Source organism: Chrysemys picta, chromosome 7, assembly GCF_011386835.1.
Source record: "Chrysemys picta bellii isolate R12L10 chromosome 7, ASM1138683v2, whole genome shotgun sequence".
NCBI lineage: Eukaryota > Metazoa > Chordata > Testudines > Emydidae > Chrysemys > Chrysemys picta.
The window spans coordinates 44,363,183-44,388,858 of record NC_088797.1 but is presented as its reverse complement, the minus strand read 5'-3'; the positions used below and the strand labels follow the sequence as shown (position 1 = coordinate 44,388,858).

The 25,676-nt window shown below is 38.9% G+C and overlaps 1 protein-coding gene across 2 annotated transcripts in view; it reads left to right on the top strand.

Moving 5' to 3' along the window:
* LOC101947815 (inter-alpha-trypsin inhibitor heavy chain H3) overlaps positions 1 to 21,869 on the top strand; it is a 35,920-nt gene extending 14,051 nt beyond the window's left edge. The window contains exons 10-18 of one of the 2 annotated variants that reach the window (XM_065553123.1): positions 3,062 to 3,187; positions 5,201 to 5,382; positions 5,686 to 5,871; positions 7,252 to 7,273; positions 9,393 to 9,398; positions 14,209 to 14,296; positions 16,255 to 16,427; positions 21,158 to 21,269; positions 21,361 to 21,869. In XM_065553123.1, the coding sequence (XP_065409195.1) occupies positions 3,062 to 3,187; positions 5,201 to 5,382; positions 5,686 to 5,871; positions 7,252 to 7,273; positions 9,393 to 9,398; positions 14,209 to 14,296; positions 16,255 to 16,427; positions 21,158 to 21,269; positions 21,361 to 21,505 (1,040 nt within the window). In that variant the 3' untranslated portion in view covers positions 21,506 to 21,869. Of the gene's footprint in view, positions 1 to 3,061; positions 3,188 to 5,200; positions 5,383 to 5,685; positions 5,872 to 7,251; positions 7,392 to 7,779; positions 9,512 to 14,208; positions 14,297 to 16,254; positions 16,428 to 21,157; positions 21,270 to 21,360 lie in introns of those variants that run through there. The other variant, XM_065553122.1, reaches the window with a different exon arrangement.
* Positions 21,870 to 25,676: the final 3,807 nt, after the last annotated feature.

Sequence of the window (25,676 nt, the reverse complement as noted above, 5' to 3'; positions counted from 1 at the left end):
ATCTATGACAACAGATGCCTGCTAACTGTGATCACAGTACCAGTGTTGCCAGCTCTCGTGACTTTTTTTGTAAGTCTCATGACATTTGGTGATTTTCTTTAAAGCTCCAGCTCCTGGAGTCATGAAAATCTCAGCTTTCATTTAAAAAAAAGTAAAGTTTCCTGGCCCTCCTGGCTGTAGAAAAAAGTTAGAAAATGTGACCTGAGTGTAACCTAAAGAGAGAAAACCAGAAAGCAAAGAGAAAGAACTCAATATTTATTATTTTTAATCATCTCATGATTTGGAAGCCAATCTCATGATTTTTTGGAGCCTGACTCAAATTTTGGATGCTTGGGGTTAGCAGTATTGCATTATGGTGCATGAGGCTCGCCTTAAGATTTTGGGAAGGATTACAAAGACAATTTTTTGATGTTCCCCAAACTTAACTGATGTACTTCCTCCGCTGCCTGAAGTCTGTATTGTAGCGGCAAAAGTCCATTGGTGGCAGTCAAGCGAATTACAGCTTCAGCTCCTTCAAGAGCCTCCAGTGGTAGCAGATAGTACTGCAGTCTGCTGTACATCAGCCACACTACACAGTTTTATCATTATTGGTGGGTCTTAGCCCCTAATAACCAGCTATTCTGGTAGAGGTTGCATTTGTGACAGAATTTCATATGGCATGTTCACAAGGTGCGAGTGAAGCTCCATATGTATTTCCCCCTACCCTTCCATCACCCATGCAAGGACCTGCCCCAAGCTTGCCCTATATTACTAATGGGACATTCCCGAGGTTGGCATGTACCCAAAATATGATGTCCATTTTTTCTTATGTTAGTTTGCAAAATCCAGGTTCTGTCAAATTTACTCATCCCCAGCCGTCAAAACCAAATCCTTTCACTGTAATGTGAAGTGTTTATGTGATGGATTTAAATGCCAGCTATAAATGGAGGCAAAATGTTAAGGGACTGAAACTGCCTGAATTCAGTTATCGTACTGTAATGATAATTCACTAGATTCCTAAATATCCACTCTACTCCATGCTGATAAGGCCTCAACTGGAGTATTGTGTCCAGTTCAGGGCGCCACATTTCAGGAAGGATTAGGACAAATTGGAGAAAGTCCAGAGGAGAGCAACATAAATGATTAAAGGTCTAGAAAATGACCTATGAGGAAAGACTGAAAAAAATTGGTTAGTTTAGTGAGGAGAAGAGAAGTCGGGGAGGGGAGATATGATAACAGTTTTCAAGAACATAAAATTTTGCTATAAGGAGGAGGGAGAAAAATTGTTCTCTGAGAATAGGACAAGAAGCAATGGGCTTAAATAGCAGCAAGAGAGTTTTAGGTTGGACATTAGGAAAAAATTCCTAACTGTCAGGTAGTTAAGCACTGGAATAAATTATCTAGGGAGGTTGTGGAATCTCCATCATTAGAGGTTTTTAAGAACAGGTTAGACAAACACCTGTTGCGGTCATCTAGATAATACTTAGTCCTGCCTTGAGTGCAGGAGTCTGGACTAGAAGACCTCTTGAGGTCCCTTCCAATTCTACATTTCTATAATTCTATAATAAATAAACAATGTTTCACATAGAGCATAATAAGGTGATAATTAATAGCCAACATGGATTTGTAAGAACAGATCATACCAGACCAATCTAATTTCCTTCTTTTACAGGATAACAGCCTAGTGGATGCAGGGCAGGAGAAGCAGTATATGTGCTATATCTGGACTTTAGTAAGGCATTTGACCCAATCCATCATGACATTATCATAAGCAAACTAGGGAAACTATGTCAACTTTCTAACTAAAAGGATAGTTAAGCTCTGGAATAAGCTTCCAAGGAAGGTCACAGAGACTCCATCATTGGAAATGTTTAAAAACAAGTTGGAAAAACACCTCTCAGGGATGGTCTAGATTTACTTGGTCCTGCCACAGCTCAGGGGGCTGGACTTGATGATTTATCGAGGTCTCTTCCAGCCCTTCATTTCTATGATTCTATGAAATATGATCTCAATTAAATTATTATAAAGTGGATGCACAGTGGTTGAAAAACCATACTCAGAGTAGTTATCAATGGTCACTGTTAAACTGGGAAGACATATCAAGTGGGTCCTGCAGGGGTCTGTCTTGGGTCTGATACTAGTCATTATTTTCATTAATGGATGACAGAGTAGAGTGCAAGCTTATAAAATTTGCAGATGACACCAAGCTAGGAGTAGTTGTAAGCACTTTGGAGGACAGAATTAGAATTCAAAATTATCTTAATAAATTGGAGAATCAGTCTGAAATCAACAAGATGAAATTCAGTAAAGAGAAGTGCACAACACTGCACTTAGGAAGGAAAAATACAAAATGTGGACTAACTGGCTAGGCAGCAGAACTGCAGCAAAGGACCTGGGGGCAATGGGGGAATTGCAATTTGAATATAAGTCAGTAGTGTGATGCTGTTGCAAAAAAGGCAAATGTCATTCTGGGATGTATTAACAAGACACAGGAGATAATTGTTCAGCTCTACTCAGCAATGGTGAGGCCTCAGCTGTAGTAGTGTTTCCAGTTTTGGGCACCACACTTTAAGAAAAAAGTTCACAAATTGGATTGAGTCCAGAGGAGATCAACCAAAATGATGAAAGGTTTAGAAAAGCTGACCTATGAGGAAAGGTTGATAGAACTGGGCATGTTTAATTTATGAAACTGTCTTCAAATATGTGAAAGGTTGTTATAAAGAGGATGGTGATCAGTTCTTTTTGTCCACCAAAGGTGGGACAAGAAGTAGTCTGCTTGCTTTGCGGCAAGATTTAGATTAGATATTAGGAAAAATTTTCTAACACTAAGGATAGTTTAAGCACTGGAACAGGTTACTTAGTGAGATTGTGGAATTGCCATAACTGGATGTTTTTAAGAACAGCTTAGAAAAACACCTGTCAGGGATGGTCTAGGTATACTTAATCCTGTCACAGCCTGTGGGGCTGGACGAGATGTCCTCCTGAGATCCTTTCCAGCCCTACATTTCTATGAATCTATGATTAAAACATTTCTATTTTTGACCACCAGTTTTTATCCCTAATTTGTGTCTCTACATTGCAGTGACAAACCTACATGGTGGTTTAATGAAGGGAATTGAAATGCTGACTACAGCTTTTGAAACAAATTCTGTGTCCAAGAGAAGTGCATCTATAATTATCATGTTAACGGATGGTCAACCTAATGAAGGTAAGTGTCTTGGTAAATGAATCGAACAGTAAAATGGAATTAAGCAGGTGAAGGAAAATAATTACTTCAGTTTTAGTTCACCATTCTTTAATTTCAGGAGACGTGAGACCTGATTCGCCTCTGATTTCAATGGCATTACACTAAGGTTAAGCCGCTGTAGCAGACTGGAGAATCAGGTCTTTGGTTTCAGTTTGAGATTCACTATCTCTATTGCGGATGATACCAAACTGGGAGGGATTACAACTGCTTTGGAGGACAAGGTCATAATTCAAAATGATCTGGACAAATTGGAGAAATGGTCTGAGGTAAACAGGATGAAGTTTAACAAAGACAAATGCAAAGTGCTCCACTTAGGAAGGAAAAATCAGTTTCACACATACAGAATGGGAAGAGACTGTCTAGGAAGGAGTACAGCAGAAAGGGATCTAGGGTTTATAGTGGACCACAAGCTAAATATGAGTCAACAGTGTGATGCTGTTGCAAAAAAAAGCAAATGTGATTCTGGGATGTATTAGCACGTGTGTTGTGAGCAAGACACGAGAAGTCATTCTTCCGCTCTACTCTGCTCTGGTTAGGCCTCAGCTGGAGTATGGTGTCCAGTTTGGCACCACATTTCAAGAAAGATGTGGAGAAATTGGAGAGGGTCCAGAGAAGAGCAACAAGAATGATTAAACGTCTTGAGAACATGACCTGTGAAGGAAGGCTGAAAGAATTGGGTTTGTTTAGTTTGGAAAAGAGAAGACTGAGAGGGGACATGATAGCAGTTTTCAGGTATCTAAAAGGGTGTCATAAGGAGGAGGGAGAAAACTTGTTCACCTTAGCCTCTAAGGATAGAACAAGAAGCAATGGGCTTAAACTGCAGCAAGGGAGGTTTAGGTTGGACATTAGGAAAAAGTTCCTAACTGTCAGGGTGGTTAAACACTGAAATAAATTGCCTAGGGAGGTTGTGGAATCTCCATCTCTGGAGATATTTAAGAGTAGGTTAAATAAATGTCTATCAGGAATGGTCTAGACAGTATTTGGTCCTGCCATGCGGGCAGGGGACTGGACTCGATGACCTCTCGAGGTCCCTTCCAGTCCTAGAATCTATGAATCTACCACAAGTATATATACACTGTGTCTTTGGTGGTCTCATCCTAGTCACAATTTTGCCACATTACTAAACCATTGCCTAATTAGACATCATCCTTGCTATATTAAGAACATTTTCATTGGTGTAGCTAAATTAATTCAGTTACACTGATGCAAACCCTTAATTTAGATGTCCTGCACTGATGGGAAGGGTATTTGTCAATTAAGCTAAACTGCTGTATGCTCTGCTTTGTGCTGGTGCAACATGTCTACATTTTGGGTTTTCACTGGTGTAACTGAATAATTGTTATGATGGTGCACATTTTCTTTAATATAGAGTTTCATCGCTTGGTAATGAATAAAGATGAGGAGTGGGATTCTCCCACCCATTCTGTGCTCTAATCACCATTGCACCAGGGTCCACCTAAAGGTGCCACAAAAGGGGTAGGAGAGAATTTCCTGGGGGCATGCCAGGATGGGGCCAGACGTTTGGAGGGGATTTCCATAATACATGCTACTCCCACTTGTGAAGTTGCCCATAAGCAAAGCAGCCAGTCTCGGGATGTCATAACAAAACTCTACATGGGACTTCACTGAGTTATGCTGAGGGCCACACCAGTCCCTGAACAACTCAGAATCCTGAAAGCACAAAGGTGGCTGGTGCGTACTCTGCCTCTTGGAGAACCTTATTTATGGGGTTAATAAAGGGTTTTGTTTTTTTTTAAAGGAAGTCTGCCTTTTAAGTTAGATACTTATATATACTTTGTCTAAAGTTAGTTTAGAATTAATGATGCCTAGAAAACATGATAGTCATGCCTTGAAAAATCGAAATAAAAAATAACTAACCACATTTCATTCATTTTATTATTTTTGTTCCTGTTTGCTATTGTTTTCATAAACAAAATCTTAAAGCCTATTTGTTTTGTATTATTTAATATGCAGGTGTATCAGACCCTCAGGAAATTCAAGTGAATGTAAAAAAAGCCATTCAAGGAAGATACCCCTTATATAACCTAGCTTTTGGCTATGGTATTGACTATAATTTTCTAGAAAAGATGGCACTAGAGAATAAAGGGGTGGCTCGTCGCATCTATCCAGATTCTGATTCAGCCATACAAATGGAGGTAAAACCATAACCATATAAATTAAGTTAATGATGGCAGTCACGCTGATATTTCTGATGACATTTGCCTCCATTTTCAATGTAATTAAACAAAATATGACCATGTGCTGGGGTGCTAGATTTCCAGGTAACAGCTTTCCCCTTCTCTTGTAAAGGTGCAAAGTGGAATGACTATAAATTAGGAGACAGCATGGACTAATGAACAGTTTTATTTTTTTGTTAAGGTGTCAAGAGATCTGTGGGCATATGAGTGTCTATGAATTATATATTTATTAATTATAAGCTCCCCCCCTCTTCCCTCTAGGGTTTTTATGAGGAAGTAGCCAATCCCATGCTTACAGAAGTGGAGTTAAACTACCCTGAAAATGCAATTTCTGACTTAACTCAAAACAATTTTAAGCACTACTATGATGGCTCTGAAATCGTGGTGGCTGGACGTATTACAGATAATGACCTGAACAGTTTGACTGCAGATGTGAAAGCTCAAGGTGTAAGTATGGGTCTACTGTGATTGTTTCAAGCCTTTCTTTGTGACAAAAAATGTATGAATGTGGGAGATTCCAAATTTGGCATTGCATAAAAATTCCCCAATATACCTTTATTCTATGAAAAAAAATATTGCAGAGTATGGAGAATGTAAATACACCAAAAGACATGACATTTATTTAGCTAATTTTTTCTTTGAATTACTCTAACGTCAATCTGGAGTAACTTTGCACAGTATGTCCAATTTGAGTAAGTTAGTGTTGCTATCAGAACCTTGATGTTTACATCTCTTGATGATTTTTTTTGTCTTTACATAGTTAGCCTTATTGTTTCATTAACATGGTGTTTAATAGTTGAATGGAGTAATCTGTGGCTTTTAACTTTGTATGCAAACTTTGTAAAAAGTACAATTCAAGATTCATCAGTATGACAGTATGAAAATCTTGTTCTAATGCAATATTGCTAAGTGAAATCCAGATACCAGTCTCGCCACTTCCTCCCAAGAGTTCTGGTGATTTGGTTTGCATGTGAAATGCATTTGTCCTCCAAAATAGTCTTTAATCCTTTGAGGAATACTTTCCACCCTCTAAGTCAATTGAATATTTGAAAGGCCTTCCAATGGAGATAGAACTTTGTTCCTATTAGGAACTAAGTGAACTAAAAATTATTTCCAGTCCTGAATTCTGTAACAATTTTAAAAAACCCAACACGAATGTACCACTTTCATACAGAGAATATTTATCAAATATATAGTATCACTTGTATATGTACTCTGACATAAATTGGTCCACTTCACATTACAATTATTATCATCTGAAACTAGATACACCTCTACCCCGATATAACGCTGTCCTCGGGAGCCAAAAAATCTTACCGCATTATAGGTGAAACCGTGTTATATCGAACTTGCTTTGATCCACTGGAGTGCACAGCCCTGCCTCCCCAGAGCACTGCTTTTCCGCGTTATATCCCAATTCGTGTTATATCGGGTCGTGTTATATCGGGATAGAGGTGTATATTTAAAATACAGAAATTGTGCTACTACTAGGCCAGCTACTATATCTGTGCCATGTTAAATACATAGCATAAGCAATGTACAGGTAAATCCTGATTAACCACATTTCAATGTTAATTCTGAAAATGAGTTATGTCCCCATATATATACTTTTAGCAGCTGTGGAACTACTGAGCAAAGGCACTGATACTGACTTCTGAACCTGTGCAATTCTCAGTGCAGGATCAAGATGTTCATTAATTTACTGTAGATCCTCATTTTCCAAACCCTAGATTATATGAAGATTTTGGATGTCTCCTGTAACCTATGGGTAGTCAGGGTTCAGTCGTACCTGTCTGTTACAGAGAGAAGTTTCTTTATTCCTAACAGGCAGAAAATGATGTGACATTTAGTGAACAAGCAGATGTTGAAGAAACAGCAAAAGGTCTCCAAGAACAGGAGTACATATTTGGGGATTACATTGAGAGGCTTTGGGCTTATCTCACCATCCAACAATTACTGGAAAAACGGTAACGAAATATAAATTAACATTCTCTGTGAAATAGCATGAAAACACAGGGCAGCTAATTGGCGATATTCATTAAAAATGCACAGAAAATACAGAACTGTTTACCTAATTTACTCTCCATCACATAAATACACCCATGAGAAGGCCAAAAAATAGTAAGTATTGTTTTTTCAAGTTAATTTTAAAGGAGTGCAAATACTGGATCAGACTGTGGCTCCCTGCTCTGCCCCTCAGTGAAGTCAGGAGTGCTCTCAAAAGGAAATGTGTATTTATTTTCAGCAGATAAATGGATAGCTTCATATTTTAGAGGGAGAATAAAATGCTTAATCCAGTGTTTAATGATTTGGCTTTGTAGAAGGTTTATGTTCTGATTCTCTCCCTTCATTCAGCACTGTAGCTCAGGGAGAAGAAAAGGAAAATCTTACCGCTGAAGCCCTGGAGCTCTCTCTGAAATACAAGTTTGTGACACCTTTGACATCCATGGTAGTTACGAAGCCAGAAGATAATGAAGATAAAGCTGCAATTGCTGATAAACCAGTAGAAGGTACAGACATTTTCAGTTTTACTTTACTAAGGGAATTCAAATGACCATTTGACATTCCCTTAGATAGGGGCTTTTCACATTGGAGCAGAGTTTCAAATATATATGCAAATATATTTTCCAAGCCATGCCCTCCAATGGTTAGTATAGCTTTCTCCTGTGCACCACACAGAATCATTTTCCTCCTTTAAACTCTCTTCCATCAGTCCACCTTCCATTGCTACCCATTTGCCCATAAATTTAAAGTATATTGTAAATTCAAAATCATGGTATATAAAAATACAAACATCTCAAAACAATAAAATAAATAAAACCAAGAAACACATTTAACCTAAATAATCTAGACATGCTCAACTTCAGTTCACATCCCTTCCTCCTAAACTTTTCTGTATATTGTTTTAATTCAGGATCAGATCCAGCAAGTTCTTACTCACATGAAGACAGAGTACTCTTGTAAGGTTTTGCATACTCAGACATTTAGATAGCTGAAGGGCAGGTATAATATCTTCATGTTTGGAAAACACAATATACATATTGTGATGCAATAGAAGAAAGTAGTCATTTAAAATTCAGATCCATTTATCTTTCCCTTGTTCTTGTTTACTTTGTTAGTTATTAGCTAGTTGTTCATTAAATTAACGTTCTCTCTTACAGCCCATTTTCTCCTACTTAACCTATATGGCATGAAAAATGACTCTGTCCATCTTTAGTAAGCTGTACTGAGGAAATTAAGACAAGTACATTCCTTTTCAGTGTCTCAGCTATCACTTTACCACATACGTTGCTCTGCTTCTCCTCATTCGTCTCCTGTCCTTGGATTAGATCCACCAAACCTTCCACAAAACACCCCAGCTGGACTTCCCCTCCACTACCCTAATGGCTTTCCTCTCCTTGCCTGCTTCCCAGCACTCTGATAGTTTATTCACAAATCCCTGGCCTTCAAATATACTCCCAGCTGACCAACCTGCCCCTTCCGGACATGCAAATGAGGTTACAGATTCAACCATAGTCATGAGCTGTACTAGAAATATGAAGGGTCTCATCTCATATCATGAAAATTGCAACAGAGTAAAATTGTCAAGGAGCACTTGGCAGCTGCATGAAAGTGAGACAGAGTAAATCAATTGCCAGTATAACTGTTCCCACGGGCTAATATTCATTTTTCACATGCATAATTGAGTCCAGATTTGTTGTCCCATATGTTAAACATTTTCTTTTCATTTGTTCCCCTTGCAGTTGGTTTACATTCACTCACATCAACAGCAAGAATATGGGCTTGAAATTTAAAATGCTACAAGAGTTATGTCTGAACCATCAAACCATATTTGATTTTTCTTCAGAATACCTAATTAAAATGGTGTTTCATATTAGAGCAGATTATCCAACTGTTTAACTGTGTGCCTGAAACTAACAGTTAACTTTTTATTATTATTATTATTTCATATCCATCCCTGGTAACAGCTGAAGGTAAGTTTCAAATTCTATTTGTTTTACCCAATACTTCTGTCTCTTTAGTGCTGCTTGGGTATTAGTTGCTGAATCATCTATTTGACAAATTACACACTTTACAAAAAATAAAATTATTTGAGCAGTATTCTGAGTGAATAATTCATAAATGGGTAAGAATTTATGGGGGGGGAAGGATAACTCAGTGGTTTGAGTATTGGCCTGCTAACCCACGGTTGTGAGTTCAATTCTTGAGGGGGTCACTTAGGGATCTGGGGCAAAAATCAGTGCTTGGTCCTGCTAGTGAAGGCAGAGGGCTGGACTCAATGACCTTTCAAGGTCCCTTCCAGTTCTAGGAGATAGGATATCTCCATTATAAATAAAAAAATATGATTTTTTTCAAGCAGAATATTCATAAATAATTGTTTTCATCGTTCACTCAGCTCCATCTGTCTTTAGAAATTGTAATGAACCTATCACAGTAGACTCTAGGTGCCTAATACAAGCAAATAATAAGAATTGTTAGTTGCTGTCCATGGGCAGGATCATTCACCGCCAGATAATTATATGGAGGAGACTCTTGGTCCACAGATTTCTCTCCTCACATGGAGGACCAGAGGTGTCAGTTTCCCATTGAGCACCAAGCCACCTCATCCCCATAAAGGCTGCTCCATAAGTCTAGGATCCCCATGGGAGAAGTGGAGGAGACTGACAAAGCAGAGGAGTGGGTAGAATCAGACGGGATGTACACCATTCCCCCTCCAGCCACAGAGTTTACCAGGACAAGATGAGATAATATGTCTTTTCTGTGAACAGTCCCACAACCCCCATGGGAATCCCCCAACACAGCCATACTGCCAGAGAACAGGCGTAGAAGCTCTGGGCCTCCATGCAGATGGTCTTGGCCTCTTAGAGATCCCTGGGAATCTGGCAGGTTTTGGGGCAGGGCCTGTGATGGATGGAAAATACATGCCCCACAGCCACATTGGGGAGGAATGGCAAAAGAGGATCCTCAGAGACATCCTGCCCCCAACAGGTTTTACTGCGGGAGGAGATGGTCTGGCCTCAGGAATGGATTGTTGACTTGGCTTCTTCCAGGGGTTAAAGAAAAGAGCAGAATTTGGCCCATGTACTGTGTCTGCATCTATGCTACATAGAATCATAGAAATGTAGGGTTGGAAGGGGCCTTGAGAGGTCATCTAGTCCATCCCTCTATGCTGAGGGAGGACCATGTGTACCTAGACCATCCTCGACAGATGTTAGTCCAACTTATTCTTAAAAAACTCCAATGATGGGGATTCCACAGCCTACCTTGATAACCTGTTCTAGTTCTTAATTATCCTTTACTTCAAATGTTTTTTCTAACCCACTCCCCTGCACTTCTGGGGATAGGACAGATTCATGCTATTCATGGTAAGATTTTTTGTTTAAATGTCCCATGTAAGTTTCAACTTTGCTTAGAGTAGTGTGGTTGTTTATCAATATTCATATCTACATTTGCTTTACTCCTACTCCCTAACTCTTAAGGGCTCCAATATTGTAGGAAAGCTCCCTTCAGATCTCATTAGTGCAAGGGATGATGCAGTGTGTGTTTTCTAAACATCTAGAAATCTATAGATAAATGCAGGATATCTTTTATTTTTGTCTTTCATTTATCTGTTCTAATGCTGTTCTGTTTCATTCACAGCAAGGGCTGCCCCAGGCACTCAATCATGTAAGTCATAATCTTGAATTTCTGAATGAACTAGATTTGTCAAAGGAATCATTTCAGGCAACAAAAATGATCAGGCAGAGGGAAATAAGTTTGTCTGTGTTTTCACCTATATTTTAACAAATTCTAGGAAAAGACTAGCAAATTCAACATAATAGGTTAAAATGCAACTAAAGATTGAACAGTCGTATGTATAAACATCCTTATGATTTAGGGCTTGAGTCTTACAGCTGTGAAGCATCACAGATCAGGCTTTCACACCTTGCCAAAATATTCATCGGGAATCTCTGAGCCACATGTTGGAATCACTGGAAGAGAGTTCCTTTGGTGCCTCAAGTGGAGAGCATCAGATGATGAAGATAATGTAAATGAGTTTGTCTCTATCCCAATGACACTTTTCCTGATTCAGGAGCAGCAGCAACTGTCACACTGAAGCTATAGCAAACGGTGTGTGTGTAGATAGTCGCCGATGTACCTGAGAAAGCCCTGACAATCGTCTCCATTTGTTCTATTTTTAGTCCTCTGCCTTCCTCTTCCAGCCTTAAGTACTGTCTCAGTCTGTCCTCTTCCAGACAAGAAATATCAGCGGAAATATCTTCACAAGCTGTTTGTGATACCCAGTCATTCACAGAGAATAAACACAATTACTTCTAGTACCTGCTGAACCAGTAAATTGGAGATTGGGATTGACACTCAAGCCTGGATTTTGCACATGGCAGTGCAGAGCAGTACCATCAAACCATAACCATTATGTATTAGAAGTAGAATAGAAATTAAGCTTGAACAAATAATTTAAATTGTTAACATCCTACCTGTCTTGTAGATACAATGTGCAAATATCCCCTTTTGATTTTATTTCTAACAATCTTTGTTCTTTGTTTCTATGCAGATCCAACACATTCTTATCTGTACAGTAGTCCTTCAATCCCCTCCGTATATACTAGTGGTGAGTTTGTTTTAAATAGTTTAAAATAAAATAGGGAAAAGGTCTTCTTTGAAAAAAAAGAGGAGAACCTTAAAAAGACCAAGTTGCAAAATTCTTCAGAATCTTTTGTATAATTAATTTTCATAAAAACAAAATAGATAAGCAATTTTTGTTCCATAGGCTTACATTTTAATTTGCTCTAAATTTCCCTTATTCTTTTATAACATTCAGCCTTCACTGGTTTAATCTTTATCATGGTCTTTCTTTCTGCTCCTAAACCTCTTGACAATAACCCTTACTTTTCTTTTCTTTGTCTGAATGGTACTCACTCAGCCTCCTGCTTTCACCAGCATTTTTTCATGTCCCTCCTTGTTACTATCCCAACAGAGCTTACTTGAGGCTAAGGGCTTACTTCTTGGTGTGCCACTTGGTGTAGCACTAGTATGTTAAATTTTAGTAGTTGGGTTATAGATTTTTTTTCTTCACCTGTATAATTTAAAAGTTTTATATTCAGAAGATCTTTCAATAGGGTCAATTCTATAAGTAAATTTTAAAAAATATCCGAAGTTGTTCTCTTCCTAGCAGCAAGCCAGAGTACTGGGGTATATTATATTGATTTTACATAGCTTTAACTCTTCCACAATTCCATGTCACATTGGAAAGATGGACAAAACCAGGATTGTTTGGATTTTGCTAAACGTTGTGGGTTAGCTTTTAGTTTTGCAAAAAAAATGGGTGTTATATCCAGCTTTTCTTTATCTAGTCCCCCTAAACCTCTCGTCCCAGAAATTTATCTTTTGGCATTTGTCTATTTGTGGAAACATTTTATAGGAATCAAATGATTTCTTAACTATACACATTAAGCTCAGCTGTATTCTTTGGTCTAATTCTAAGCACTTTTTGCATTAGGATATCATATTTTCCTAACAAAATTGCCTCCTATGTAAATGGCCTTGTTACTGGACACTCTTATCACACACACTTATCACAACAAAACTATTTTGCTAAAACTCACATGAGGATTTGTTATCTTTAGGTCCAGAAATCTTATTGGGTTCCAATTTCTCCTACCTCCACCCAGTAAAATATGTTGATATTAGCTAGACTCATTGCTAAATGTGGCTACTCTTTCATTCTAATCTCACTATTTCACTCTAATTTAAAAGTTGCAGTTCTAAAGGGGCAGTATAAATCAACTAAGAGGAGACATAATAATGTTTAATTAACTAGTTTTTGTTTGTACACAACTTTTGAACATCTGCAGCATTATATAAATGCTAGTGATTATTATTTACAGTTGATGGAGATCCACACTTCATTATATCAGTGCCACAAAAAGAAGATGCCATTTGTTTCAATATCAATGAAGAGACGGGTGCAGTGTTAAATTTAATAAATGACCCAGTTACAGGTGAGTTTTTCATACTTTAAATACAGTAAATCAGGATATTTACTTCATTTATAGGGCTCTTCACCTTACATTTATAGGGCCCTTCTCTTCCTTGACACAATGTGAGATTGTAACTTCCAGTGACATTAATGGGAGCTACACAGCTACAGCAAGGGAATAATCCATCACTTAGTGTAAAGTACACTGCACCATATTTTCACTTTTAGTAGGAAAAGCAACTTTTGGCCACCCCCTCAGAGGAATTGTACAGGTATAATATGGCCCAGTGAATGGAAGTAGTGAGAATTCCAAATAAGTCATGTTTGCCATAACTTGCCTGGAATGCCTGGAAAAGGCTTAAAATGAGTGATAGAGAATAATGGCTCAGACTTTTCCTTCTCAACACTGAAGCTGCCGACCAATACAAGTAGAATCTTATTCCATATGCCCTGGTGGAGGGCCACTTATTCTCGGTGAATTCCCATTCAACAGATGATTCCAGGCCAGATTCTCCATTGCATTATAGCTCTTACATGCTGCTCTGAACCACGATAAATAAGATCACAATTCTGATGTGATTCTGAACTGATTTATTTTCTCAAATTTAGTTTTTCCATGTCATTCCTTGACATATGCTGACCAGAATCTTTCTTTCTTTTTTTTTTTTTTTTTTTTTTTTTTATTTTAGGCATCAGAGTCAATGGGCAGCTTATTGGAGATAAGAGAGTGAGCAGTGATGCAAAGATCCAAAACACGTATTTTGGAAAACTTGGGATTGAAAATAAGCAGCTGGAATTAAAACTAGAAGTAACTCCTGAGAAAATAACCCTCCAGAAGGGCAGAAAGAAGACAGTTTTCACCTGGCTTGATACAGTCACCCTGCGACAAGAAGGGTATCACAAATACCAGAATCATTCAAGAATTTTCAAATTTGTGAAAAAGCTATTGTTCACTAAAGAATAAAGCTGAGTGAAATTTTTCATCTGAAACTTTTTTGCTGGAAATCCAGATTCAACAACAGCACATGTTTTGTGAAAGCTAGTTTTGCTGAATTGTTTCAACCAACATTTTTTTTTTTAATTCAGCGGGAAAAAATGAAAAACTTAATTTTGACATTTTTCTAAATGAAATGTTTCAAATTTTCAGTTCTAAACTTTTTGTTTCACAATTTCCTTTAATTTTATTAAAAAATCAATCACAAACATTTTTAAATGGTCAAAATTGAAATGTTTCATTTAGAAAATGTCAAAATGAAACATTTCATTTGACCAAAAATAATTTTTTTTACTTTTTGATTTGCCAAAAATTTTGAAAAATTTCACTTTCAGACTGATCCAAAACTTGTATTTTATTTTATTTTTTGGAATCATCAAAGATCTGAAAAACCTGTTATTTGCACAGCTCTACTAAAATTGAAGATACATTTTATGAATATGCAAAGGATAAGCTGAAAACTCTAATACCGGTTCAAATCCTGCTAGATTCTGCTCTCAGCTTCACTGTGTAAATCCAGAGTAACTATCATTACATTTCTCTGGATTTACAATAATAAATGAGAGCAGAATTTTCCCCTTACGGAAAACAGGATTTAGCTTTGTACCCAATACTACAGCGACTAACAATCTTTAAGAGATAAATAACAAGGTGTGGCCTATTCTATATATAAATTGTCAGAGTTTTAAGTTTCACAAAAATTTTGCTCAAAGACAAAACAGATATATTGTAACAAACATCTTTTCAGAAATGGAAATTATGCCATTTATACATAGAGGAATCAATGTCTCTTCTATTGTGTGTATATATAAAAATAAAACTAGTTAGGGCTGGATTCTCCACCGACTTGCTCAGTGTGGAGTTATTTATACCAGGCACCAGATCAGAATGGCAGTATTTTATATGCAGTTTGTACAGATATAAATGACTGTTCAAGATACAAAATAGTTGAGGATCAGCTACTGTTTTTAGATTAGCTTCAATATTCATAGCCCTACCTCTTCAAATTTTTACTAGGTACTCTGAGTAAAATTCTTGTCTCAGAACAAAGGGAACATCAACTTCAGTGTTCTGCTGTCCTCAGATGCACAGCTAGAACCTGTTAGAACTGTGCAGTAGAGAGAGCAGGATAGCAAAGACACAATCTGTCCTGTGCATTTAATATTTTTATTGTGGTAATGCCCAAAGAACTTAATCAGGATTGGAGCTTCATTTTTACTAGCATTGACAGAGAAGGTGGGTGAGGTAATATCTTTTATTGGACCAACTTCTGTTGGTGAGAGAGACACACTTTCGAGCCACACTGTGAGAGCTTGTCTTTCTCACCAACAGAAGTTGATCCTATAAAAGATATTACCTCAGTCACCTTGTCTCTCTGATATCCTGGGACCGACATGACTACAACTACACTGCATATAACATTGATGACAAAGTCTGGAGAGTTTACTGTCTCAGCTCAGACAGTCAAAGGGGAGGGAGTAGTGGCACACAGCATTCAAGAAAAATGGTGATGAAAGGCATACATTTTATTAATAAACAAATACATAGGCATACTATATCCAATTGTGTCTCAGCCTATCCATTATTAGGTGGCCAGTTCTAGTAGGTGTTTCAATAGAAGTGGTTTGCAAAGAGATTTGAAAGTGAGAGATTAGCCTTCTCTAAGATAATTTTGCACTCTGTCTCAATACTACACACACACACACACACAGTCAGGCTACATGCTGAAATCTTTTTTTGTTTGCCAGACAGTTTTCCTTTCTCAGGTCCTTCATCATCTCTAGTAATTCTGTTGTTATTCACAATAATGGCATCAAGAAACATAAGATTTCTTAATTATGGTTTCTTTTTCCCCCAGTCTGACTGTGATAATCAACAGGAAAAAAAATCTAGTGCTTTCAATGGGAGATGGCGCATCATTTGTTATTGTTTTGCACAACGTGTGGAAGAAGCATCCTCTACACCAAGACTTCCTAGGATTGTATACGCTGGATAGTCACAAGCTGTCTGAACGTACCCATGGCTTATTAGGTATGAATTCACATAAGGCCAGTGCCCCATAAGTGGGGTCAGACTCTTCAAAACTTTAACAACTTTTTTTCTTATTTCTTTTCCCAGTGCTTAAACTGACCCACTTGCCCTCACTAGTCTCGTTGATCCACCTTCAGGTCTGCCTAATACCCATCTACAGACTTGTTTTCTTTATTGCACCAACTCTCTCAAACTCTTTGAAAAGTGGATGTTTCTTGTTTCAGTTTGATCATCATTTTATACCTAGAGATAGGCGCTATTAAAATACTCATACTCACTGTACAGCCAAAATCTGCCAACTCCCTGTGCATGCATCCAGACTAGGAAAAAAGGTATATTTTTACCTTGGAAATATCTTGACCTGCTAACACGTTAAACCTAGAAACTGCCTTGTCTTCACCTGGGTTTTGTCTCAAGTTAGCTAACATGGTAAGAACACACCGTTGTTTTTTTCCATAGTGAAGACAAGGCCCTGATTTGATGTTCAACAGTCATTCTAGGCATAAAGTAAGTGAGCGGCACACATCATCAATTTGGTCAATTCAGTGTACCCTTTCTAAACACATGCACATCATGCATCATTTGAAAACTTACTATGTCTACTTTAAGATGAGGTATGATGTGGAGCTGTCATGTGGTGCCATTACCAAAGAAACAGGAATAAAAAATGATACCATCAATATGTTAAAATTACCACTTTGAAATATTTGCATTTGTTTCTGTTAGCTTAATGACTCTGTTAGCTTAATGTATTATTTCAGAACAAAATTGGATTTCTTTGGGACCTCAAAACATAACAACAATGTAAAGGGTAAAAAATAATAATAATAATAAATATGTACAGGTATAATTGAATTGTAATATCACTGGTGATATTTCTAGTCATCATCATTACCTCCTGTGCAGCTGAAGCCCCGAACCCTGAGCCCTGGTGCCTCCCATAGGGCTGACACCCCAAAACCTGAGCCCTGGCGCCTCCCATGAGTTTGAAAATGTTTACCAGAGTTCTACTCCGGTGGCCTCCAGCTGAATTTAAGCCTTGGCATAGAACAGTGATAGACTTGCCTTGTCCATGCTGTGCATGGAATGAAATTGCAGAACCATAGTGGTTTTACTAATCTTGCCTGTAACTTGCTAGTGGCATATCTTGCAGTTTCTATATTTGAGGGAAGTAGGGCTTTATAATCCTTGTAGCAGCTTGGAGAGGAGAAGAGCCTTCTTGTTGTACATATCATTGTCTGTCTCTGTAATGAGCTGATAAAATGCAGCGTGATAAGGTGACTGAACTGTTGCAGTGTAACCAGCTGGTTTTACTTTAAGATTTGTTTTACTCAAGCAGAAAGAAAGAAAGAAAGATTGGAGTATCCTTAGCAATCAAGTCTTTCTTACCTATTCTGTGCAACATGCGATCAGCTCCTCTTTGAAGTTCTGCTTTCCTTAGTTTGGTTGCTCTGTCATGTTTCTGTTTTATGAAGTTTCTTGTCTTTCTTGTGTGTTTTTGTCTCAAGCAAACTATGCAACAGGACCCAGTGCTGGAGGATGAGCTTTCTCTGGTGGCTATAGAAATACGTGACTATGATGCTCTCTGATCAGATTCAGAGTCTCATTCAGTAGCAGCCAATACAATTAATCTCTCCTGGCTTCTGATGCCAGCATCCCAGAATTCTGTTCAGCACTGGTGGCTTTTAACAGTTTTGCATTTTTTTTGATTTTCTTGACAAATAACACATTTTTCAAAGTTTGTGGAGAGCTTTTTTTCTTTGATGTAAGCTTTAAGGTCCTTTTCTCCTCAATGTCTTCATGTACTGTAACTTCCCCATAGAGATAAAACTCCCAAAGCAGCATTGTTAGCATTACTACCGCTAATACCCACCATTTTTCATTTTGTACAAGTATACAGACGTGCTAAATTAGATCTATATTAGATCTATATGTCAGTATCAAAATTGCCATTTTTGTTTATTGAGCACTTTGACTGAAGTTCAGTAGGAAGCTGTGTATTGTCATCTCCAACACTAATACTGACCTGTGCATAAGTGTCACTGAATTAAAAAACTGAACTAAAAAGCTACAAAGACAAAAGCTTTATATTAGGAAATGCCACAAACCGTGGCATGCAATCTACTGATACTGGAAAACAACCTTCAGAGCCAGGCTGATCTGTTCAGCAAATTTCAATTGAAAATATAGAAAACTATTATAATCACTTGTGAGATACTTTGACAATTAATAATATGTGATGTGAAAACATTTCATATTAGTATATTGCAAAATGCTGATATTTGCCATTTTTGCCACATGCTAAACAGCTTAAAAATATTTGCCCATGCAAAACCATTAAATATCTTGAAATACATTGTTGAGTATCTTTGACCAGTAAACACCACAATAAGGTATTGAAATTAACTTAGACAGTAAAAACTGTAGTAGTAGTCATGTTGCAGTGTTCCTGGAACTGTGAAAAAAGTGACAAACTCTCATTTTGGACACCATTGTTTACCTCACTTACAGGCTTATGGCACCACTTGATAGCTCCACATTGTACCTCATCGAACATAAATAAAATAAGCTTTCAAATGATATAAGATGTAGGTGTGTGTAGGGTGGGTACATTAAACTCCAAAAATATGTCTCTTTTTGGAGAATTGCTGCATACTTAAAGGCACAGCACCACTGAATCATATTTTCTGCCAGTGTAATACCTTTACTGGGATGCATTATCTGTTGGAAGCACTACTGTGTGTTCAAGAATTATGTAAACTCCTGCCAATTTTCCCTTGCACGTTTAGGTTGAGGGTAACAAGCTTGTATTCCTAACAGTTCAGTGAGTTTGCTGATGGTGGAAGGATATGAACTATGACAGATGTACCCTCACCTTTTTTTTGCACCCATATTTGGAATCTGAAAAAAAAAATCATCAATGGTGATGTAAATTACATGTTGGTAAGCCAGCGTGTTAGGTGGTGTAATTTACAGGCCAATGGGGCCCTATAGCAAGAAAACACTAACAGTAAGAGGTCAGATAAGGTAGGGCAGCGTTTTTTAAAGTTCGGGTCGTGACCCAGTACTGGGTCGTGGCATGTTAGGCACTTGGTCACTCTGGTCAGTACCGCCGACCGGGACATTAAAAGTCCCATCGGCAGTGCTGCCCAGCTAAGGCAGGCTAGTGCCTACCTGTTCCAACACCGTGTTGTGCCCCGGAAGTGGCCAGCAGCAGGTTCAACACCGCTGCCCCCGCCCTGAGCACCGGCTCCGCACTCCCATTGGCTGGGAACTGGCCAATGGGAACTGGGGGAGAGGGGGCAGAGAAGCGGTGCCTGCTGGTGAGAGTTGTGCAAAGCCGCTTGCGCGCCTCCGCCTAGGAGCCGGACCTGGTGCTGGCTGCTTCCGGGGCACAGCGTGGTCTGCGGTGCCAGGACAGGCCGGAAGCCTGCCTCTGCACCTCGGCTGCGTTGCTGACCGGGAGCCACTGGAGGTAAGTCCACACCCCAACCCCACACCCCAATCCCCTGTCCCAGCCCTGAGCCCCAGCGCTGGGTCATGGGCATCAACAATTTTCTTCAACTGGGTCCCCAGAAAAACAGTTTGAAAACCACTGAGGTAGGGCATTATTCGCTGTTTTTGCTACCATCCCTTTGGTATTTTAAGTTACAGCATCCTACAGGCACACTGACATAGCCTGATTTATATCAGCTCACTGGCATGTATCTCACAGTATCATTTATATCACCCCTGAGTTTGACCTTGTATTTTATTAAATAAACTATAATTATGTCTGTTTGTTATCTAACATTTGTGAAAACACTCTAGTTATTCTGCACCAGCCATATAATAGTTTTACACAAACAGTGCAACACAATGCAGAAGAAGCAGCAGCAAATTCTGCCAGAAGTGTGCACATGCAATTGGAATTCAGAAATTATACCGGACAGTTTTCTGAGCTCAATCATTTTCAAGGTTACTATGGCTGCTTTCCCAATACATGTATTTATTGTCGAATAAAAGCAGTAGGTGCTTGGATGAGACTCCCGACCAATGCAACTGAACAGACATGACAGAAAACAAGGTGACCATGAAGAATTTATGAAGGGAGATTAAAAGAGATAAATTTTACCGTGTATGCTTGAGTAAGGACACAATTTTATGGAGAAATGGGGCTGAAATAAAATCCCTAATCTAAGCAGCCCTAAACTAATTTAGATGAATCAAATAATTTAAAGATAATTATTGGCAACTCAATTTTCAATTGTGAGGATCTACAGCTGTTCAAACAAAATGGTCTTGTACATGAAACATCTTTTTGAAGATTTGATTTGCATAACTAGACAGCACTCTGTCCAACCCCATCCATTTTTGCATAGTACTCATCATATTTCATGAAGCTGTATGCCCAGATTGGCTTCCTTTAACACAAGTCACTGAAAATTTAAACACAGATGGATGGAAGATACTGTAGAAGAATAAAGGATTATTAATTATTATTAAATAGATATTATACAAAATACAAAACAAATAATACTTAAATTGGCCTGAAAGTTAGTATTTGTTTATGCAAAATCAGTGTATCCACAAATTGTGTGGATGCATATTTGACATTCTGCTGAAATTTTGGCCCTGTATACCTAGATCCTTAGGAGAGCCTGAAAAATCAACGTAGGAGCGTAAATGACTTTTTTAATGCACACCACAGGCATGAAATGTTAACAGTTGATATTGTTTCTCATTTTTAGGGCAATTTTTCCACCACATTGACTTTAATATACTTGAAATCCATCCTGGGTCTGATCCCAAGAAACCAGATGCTACAATCGTGATCAAAAACAATAAACTGACAGTAACTAGGTAAATAATAATCAAGTCCTTAGAAAATATCACCTTATCTACTTGTAGCTTGTGCATTGATATTTACATAATTATATGTTTTCTATTTCAGGGGCTGGCAGAAAGATTACAGAAAAGATCCAAAGCATGGCATTGATATCCCTTGTTGGTTTGTTCATAACAATGGAGCAGGGCTGATTGATGGAGTTCACACAGATTATATTGTTTCCAATATATTTGACACAACTGTAAATTAATCCTCAGATGTGTGTTTAGAGAGCATTTTTCTGAATGAGTTATGCTTTCTAATAATCAGCTATTAAATTATAGCTTACAGAATTGGTGTGTTGGTTGGCAATACTGTCACGTAACCGATTCTAGTGAATCAGGCTAGTTTGTGTGTGATTAGTTCTTAAATGCAAATTAGCTGTTGTGTTTACCTAAACAGGCATCACGCAACCAATATCTACAAAATCATTCTATCTCATTACATAAACCAAATATAGATTTTTTTGTATTCAATTAATTTACAAGCTTTATAATTCCTCTCTGTAAATAGAGGAAAAACATTTAATTCAAGTACTTGAGTCTCAAAAGTTTTAAATAAAAGCTTCAAAACTTCTTGTCTTATTCAGTCATTCCAACTGCCATCCAACAAGGCCTAGATTCCAGAATGTCAGGTAAATGTTGTAATGAATTATCTGCAGCATAACAGAGCATCTGACACTTCTGATCAGATAGACCAGACCTTATTTTCAAGAGAATTCATAAATCCATAACTTTGTAGAACTATTTGTGTACTTGATTGTATTGTGCGGTGTGCTGGTGTACCACAACGTTCCTGGGTGGGTTGTTGGCAGCAAGGGTTCAACCTGGGACCTCTGGATTTTAAAGCATGAATCACTATTACCTGAACTGAAAAATTCAGTTCCGATAGCTAATCTGTATCAGGCTCATCAACCTCTGAATGTGACCCAGTCACCACTAGGGCAGGGAAAAAATAGGCCTATATTTTAATTCATAGCAAAATGCAACAATAAAGAAGTTTTGTCATGTGCTGTAAATATTTTGCACATTCTGTTAAAATGAACACTTCCCAAAAGAGTAGGAGTAGGAAGAAGAACCCCAGAGCAGGAGAATCCGTAAGAATGATCTATCCTGTTTTCACGCTAATCTTAGTAATGAAAAATGGGAGATTCAGAAGTAAAGATGAAACATGCTACTACTCTCTATTTGCCAGTTTTTTTGGCTTTGATAAATAAGGTTACAACAGTATATGCAGTGTTCTAGGTATTTCTGATAGCAAGATAAGGAATATTGCAAATGATAAGAAAACCTCATTTTAGTTACCCACCAGTAAAATAAAATTGGCAAGTTTTTAGGGGTGACCACTATAAGGAAGCAGAATCACCACAAAAGTAACTTTTGTCCACAACATATCTTTGAGTCTTAAAAAAATTAACAAAAAATTAAATTTCATCAACCTATACAGTTTTGTCAATGCTGAACCATTTTGTGGAGAAGTGTCTGTTTTGCTGGTGGTTCTGTCAAGAAGGTTTTTGAGGTCCCAGCCTCTCTGGTCACGTCTGACCAGAGAGGGAGAGAGAGAAATAAAAAAGCTGAGCTTTTTTGACACAGCTGTTTTGACACATTTCTATTTTGCAAGAACATTCAAAAGATTTTGGTTTTGTTCCACTGTGGAATGAAAACAAATTGTGAGAGCTCAAAAATTGTCACAAAACAGAATTGTCATTGTTCTCCAGACATCTCTAGTTCTGGATGCTTAGACGCAACAGAGTTGTTATAAGGATCCTAGGGCAGGTTCATCACACTTTTCTGTTTCTCAACTCAGTCTTTTAATTTTGCAGTTCATCCCCTTTTTGATGCATGTGTAGATGCCATTAAGGTTAATAGAAATTAAGTGCATGGGTCAGAGGAAAAGTAGACTCTCTTTGTGAATACAATTATTTTTAAAGACATGTTAGAAAACTATTTTATTGCAAAGATTATACAGATTTACAGTTAATGTCCACAAACAGATGGGTAGGCTTATCCCACTCAGACTTGCTAACATTAGAGTAGCATGTAAACTTAATTATAGCATATCTACAATTCCAAAAGTTAATATTTAATTTTTACCCCAGAACATTGGCTTGGCAGTGCCACTATAATTAAGGTTGCATCACCACTTCTATTTGAAGGTCAACTTTCTAGGTCCTCTAAAAGCAACATGCTTAGTTGGAGTCCTTTGAAGTTTGGTGTGCCTCAGGAGGGTGCAGGGTAGGGTTAGTGACCCAAATTTGTGGAGCTATAAAGCACTGGAAAAAACAGCAATTTTTCAAAGAGTTTCTAGGTTTTTTATTTTATTTTATTTTGCACAGAGCTAGAGATCAAATTCTTGGTGTGATGCAGGTCAAAACAGTCCGAGTCTGTCAAGTTTTATCTAAGGTAATGGATGGCAACCACTAAATCTTTGGGGGAGACAAATAGAGAATAGCATGGATGCACCAATAAAAAAAAAGAAAACAGCCTTGATTAGTGTTAGATGGGCAGGGCCGGCTCCAGGCACCAGCCCAGCAAGCAAGTGCTTGGGGCGGCCAACGGAGAGGGGCGGCACGTCCAGCTCTTTGGCAGCGGGTCCCTCACTCCCTCTTAGAGCGAAGGACCAGCCCCCGAAGACTGAAGCGGCGGCAGTAGAGCTGATCGCGATCATGGCTTTTTTTTTTTTTTTTTTTTTTTTTTTTTTGCTGCTTGGGGCGGCAAAAACCCTGGAGCCGGCCCTATAGATGTGATCAGGGCCGGCCCTAGGCACCAGCAAAACAAGCTGGTGCTTGGGGCGGCACATTTTTAGGGGCGGCATGGCTGGCGCCAGAATGCCGCCCCTAAAAATGTGCCCCAGCCGCCCTAGCTCACCTCCGCTGATGCTGCCATGGCGCGCGAAACAGCTGATTCGCGCGCTGCTACTCGCCCTCCCTCCCAGGCTCTCAAGCCTGGGAGGGAGGGGGAGCAGCGGCGTGCGAATCAGCTGTTTCGCGCGCAGCGGCGGCTCGGGGTCTCCCCCTCCCTCCCAGGCTCTCAAACCTGGGAGGAAGGGGGAGATTCCGAGCTGCCGTTTCGCGCGCCGCTGCTCCCCCTCCCTCCCAGACTTGAGAGCCTGGGAGGGAGGGGGAGAAGCGGCGCCCGCGCCGCGGCCACTCGGAGTCTCCCCCTCCCTCCCAGGCTCTCAAACCTGGGAGGGAGAGGGAGATCCCGAGCGGCCCCGGCGCGCGAAACAGCTGTTTCGCGTGCCGCTGCTCCCCCTCCCTCCTGGGGGGAGGAGGCAGGGCTGGGGATTTGGGGAAGGGGTGGAGTTGAGGCGGGGCTGGGGGTGGGGTAATTAAAGAAGTGGGGGGCGGCCAAAATTGTTTTTGCTTTGGGCGGCAAAAATCGTAGAGCCGGCCCTGGATGTGATCCTGTGGGAGAGAGTGAATGGCTGTGAAAGGAGGTCAAAAGAGTACATTTAAGTAACTGTGGGGTTGGCAGCATACAGGTATTTGTGTTAACAGGGTGTATTGGGGCATTGCTTAAAGAGAACAGAGTTAAGGTTGCATAGGCAACATTAATATAGTTTTTTGCCGTTGAATTTCCATTCTTTTTTTTAATGGCTAAGAGTCAAATTTTTAATCAGATCAGCTATAAAGGCTGATAAAGATAAATGGAAAGCAGTTGAAAAATCACACTAAACCATATACTAGTCTAAAGTAAGTCAAGGGTAAATTTCCCTTCTCTAGTTAGACTAAAGGAGAAGAGGTAACTTTTAGGATCATGTAGGGAGGAAGAAGGGGGTCTGTCACACAACCCAAAGTTTCTGCCTCTAACAACTTGTCAAAGTTAGACTCAGGACTCACAGTGTGTCAGACCACTCTGTTTTATTAGCCCAGTGCTCTGCTAATAACACCCAGATAATGTGAGCGCCCTCCAAGACCCACACTACCTTATTTTATACAGATAAAAAGGGCGCGAACTTAACAAGAGGACAAAGAAAGCAGAACTGACACATTTACCGAGGCTAGACATACATATTCAATTTTCTTACTAACTTTTACAGATCTCTGGCTGATGTTCCACCATTAGCTTAAGCTGACTCATTGTTTATGCCTTAGTGTTCCTTTTCCTGACACCTGTATTTCAGCATTCCTTATTTCTGCTTAAAGGTACATATAGCATTTCTTTAATCCATTCTATTTTTACAATATAATTCATTCTACTTTCACAAACTCTAGCCAGTGAAAAAAATAGAAGGAGCAGCACCGATGAACAACCCCACCCCTCCCTTCTATTTTTCTGCCTGCCACCCTTTGTTTTAAAACTTGCACTCTGTAAATCAGGCGTGAAGACTACAGTGAACCAATGCAGTTACACCACTGTAAAACCAGGACAAGAGCAGAA